This window comes from Montipora foliosa, chromosome 8, assembly GCF_036669935.1.
Source record: "Montipora foliosa isolate CH-2021 chromosome 8, ASM3666993v2, whole genome shotgun sequence".
Taxonomy (NCBI): domain Eukaryota; kingdom Metazoa; phylum Cnidaria; class Anthozoa; order Scleractinia; family Acroporidae; genus Montipora; species Montipora foliosa.
In genome coordinates this window covers 42,648,091-42,650,590 of record NC_090876.1, presented here as the reverse complement: position 1 = coordinate 42,650,590, position 2,500 = coordinate 42,648,091, and the positions used below count along the sequence as shown (strand labels likewise).

At 38.3% G+C, this 2,500-nt stretch overlaps 1 protein-coding gene across 1 annotated transcript in view; it reads left to right on the top strand.

Annotated features, from left to right (window-relative positions):
- LOC137967844 (max-like protein X) overlaps positions 1–2,500 on the top strand; it is a 14,799-nt gene that overhangs the window by 1,454 nt on the left and 10,845 nt on the right. Inside the window, exon 2 of the mRNA XM_068814432.1 lies at positions 865–913. Within this exon, the coding sequence (XP_068670533.1) occupies positions 865–913 (49 nt within the window). The remainder of the gene's footprint in view (positions 1–864; positions 914–2,500) is intronic.

Here is a 2,500-nt window from a genome sequence, read left to right as displayed (position 1 = left end):
ACCAGCCAATTCAAGTCACATGTATTATTTTTGAGTCACATACATGTGTCTCCAAACATCAATCACCACATGCAGGACAAGAATTTAGAAGACCCTGTATTTCTATAATTTAGTCCACACAAAATTGGATCTAGTTTAGCCCCTAAATGGTGCAGTTAATGAGGCTTAACCATCATGGCTTTTCAGTCTTATAAACACAAAGACACACTATAAAAGCGGTCGCTTATCAATCACGCTCTGCTCTTGTTCAAATTCATTCAAGTACAACTTATTATCCAAGATGGCGATCAACAAACAGCAAGAAAGAGAGGCATTTCATGACATGTGTGGAAGTTGTTGGAAATTTTTGGGGGGCAGTTCTGGTAGTATAATACACCTTATTCCAAAATGGCTACTGATTTATGCGGATACAAATTGGCCCTTGTTGCCGCGTTCAAGATAAAATATTCTTTTGAATTTTAAGCTTAAGAATGAGGCATCAAGGGCTAATTTGAATGAAAACAAAAGAATATTTAAATGGAGGCCATTTTGGAATAAGGTGAATACAAAAACCTTATGTATTTGACTTATACAAGTCTGTCGAAGCCACCTGAATCTTTTTGGTATTTGTAAGAGGCAATAATAATTATTCGTTATGTAGTCTCAATAGATGCACTACATGTACCTGGTAAGTGCGAGGACTCCTTCTCTATTTCATCTACAACACCCATGCTTCAAATAAACATTAATGTTACTTCATTAATTTACAAAAACATGATAGGTACATTTGTACATGCATTCATGAGCCTTTTATATCAAGAACAAGATTACTTAAGATACATATATTGTATCATTACTCTGACTGTGTAACTTTGTTTCTTTCAGCTTGTATCTGTTATCTCATCAGGTAGTGACCACCTTTTTGAGGAACCAGGTGAATTTTCCTGAACATCCTTTTTTCAATTCTGTTTTATTATCATCAAAGGGACAGTGTCACGCTAGTTTACTAAAACTTCAAAACACTTAAAGATGTCTTTGCATCAGTGAAAACCAAAAAATAATGCTAAATGGTTTTGTTGCCAATAACCATTGAAGTGCACTGAATCTACATTGTACACCCGTATTATTTGCTGCTGGCAGCCAAGGATGTAGTGGATGGGAATGGATTGAAACTTGAAAAAACTGGCCAAAATTAAATACGAATAGCACTTTGTGCCATAAAATATATTTCATATCCTGTCAGCGGGTTGTCAGGAATGTCCAAGGCTGCTGCCTAAGAAAATTTTCTGGGAGCCCTTTGGGCTTCCAGCATGAAAAGTTAGTAGCCCAAGTCATTTTTTCAATAGCCCAGAATTAATTAATTCCAGCTGGGATCATATTTACAAGAAAGTGAGGATGAATCAAGTAATTATAAGGCGCCCCTTCGGGCTACTTGTTTAGAAATTTGGTTGCCCGCGCTCGCAAGTAAGGCGCCCCAGGTGACCAGGCGACCGTTAGGCAGCAACCTTGAGGTCATATGTGTGACCTTAAGTACTAATTTAAATTTTTAAAACAGCAAATTTAGCTTGACAGTGCCCCTTTGAAGTAGGTGGGCAACACAACAAAACAGCTATAAATTTAACATAAAAGTGGTAGCGTAATGTTTTCAAGAATTTATTGGTCAAATAAAGTATTGGGCTCCTACCTTGTAGTGGCTCAGTTTGTTTTGCACCGGGCTGTCACGCGGGAGGTCGTGAGTTCAACTCCGGCCGGACTAACAGTCAGGGTCTTTAAATAACTGAGGAGAAAGGGCTGCCTTTGTAACAACATCTTTGAATGGTTAAACTTTCCAAGTCTTTTCGGATAAGGACGATAAGCTGGAGGTGCCGTCTCATAACGGCAGTTACACGCCATTTTGATCTTCTTAATCACTCCCACCACAACATGACAATTTGCGACCTATCCTTACACCACAGGAACAAAGAACTCTCAGCCGCTAAAATCTCAAACAAAAATTCATCTTTCAACTAGGTACTCTAAAGATCCTCACGGAATCAATGACCGCCTCTCAAGCCATTAATCGATTCACAAATTCATTTTACCATATTTCCACCAATTGCAAAGCTCCCCCAAACCTTTATAAAAACCAACAACACCCACAATTCCTCTATTTGCTTTGACAAAGGGCTAACGCTTGAAACGTCAGCTTTCCAGATCTTTCATAGTCACTGTGATAATGCGACATTTAATCAACTTGTTTGATAAAACCAAATTTTCATCTTTTACTCTTCCACCAATGCAGCACCGCAGTTTCTTTAGAAACTAGAAATTTGTAACCTGAGATAAGGATCAACTTTTTTCATTATGCATACCGTATTTAGTTACAGGACAGTGGTACTTTGGCCAATCCAACTTGAGTTTGGAGGGGAAGGAAAGATGGCCAGATTGCAGTAATGTAATACCAATGGCATCTACGACCAGAGTTCTTATAGTATCTACTGACGTTACACAAATCACTTGACTCTGAAGATGACTTCTGCTC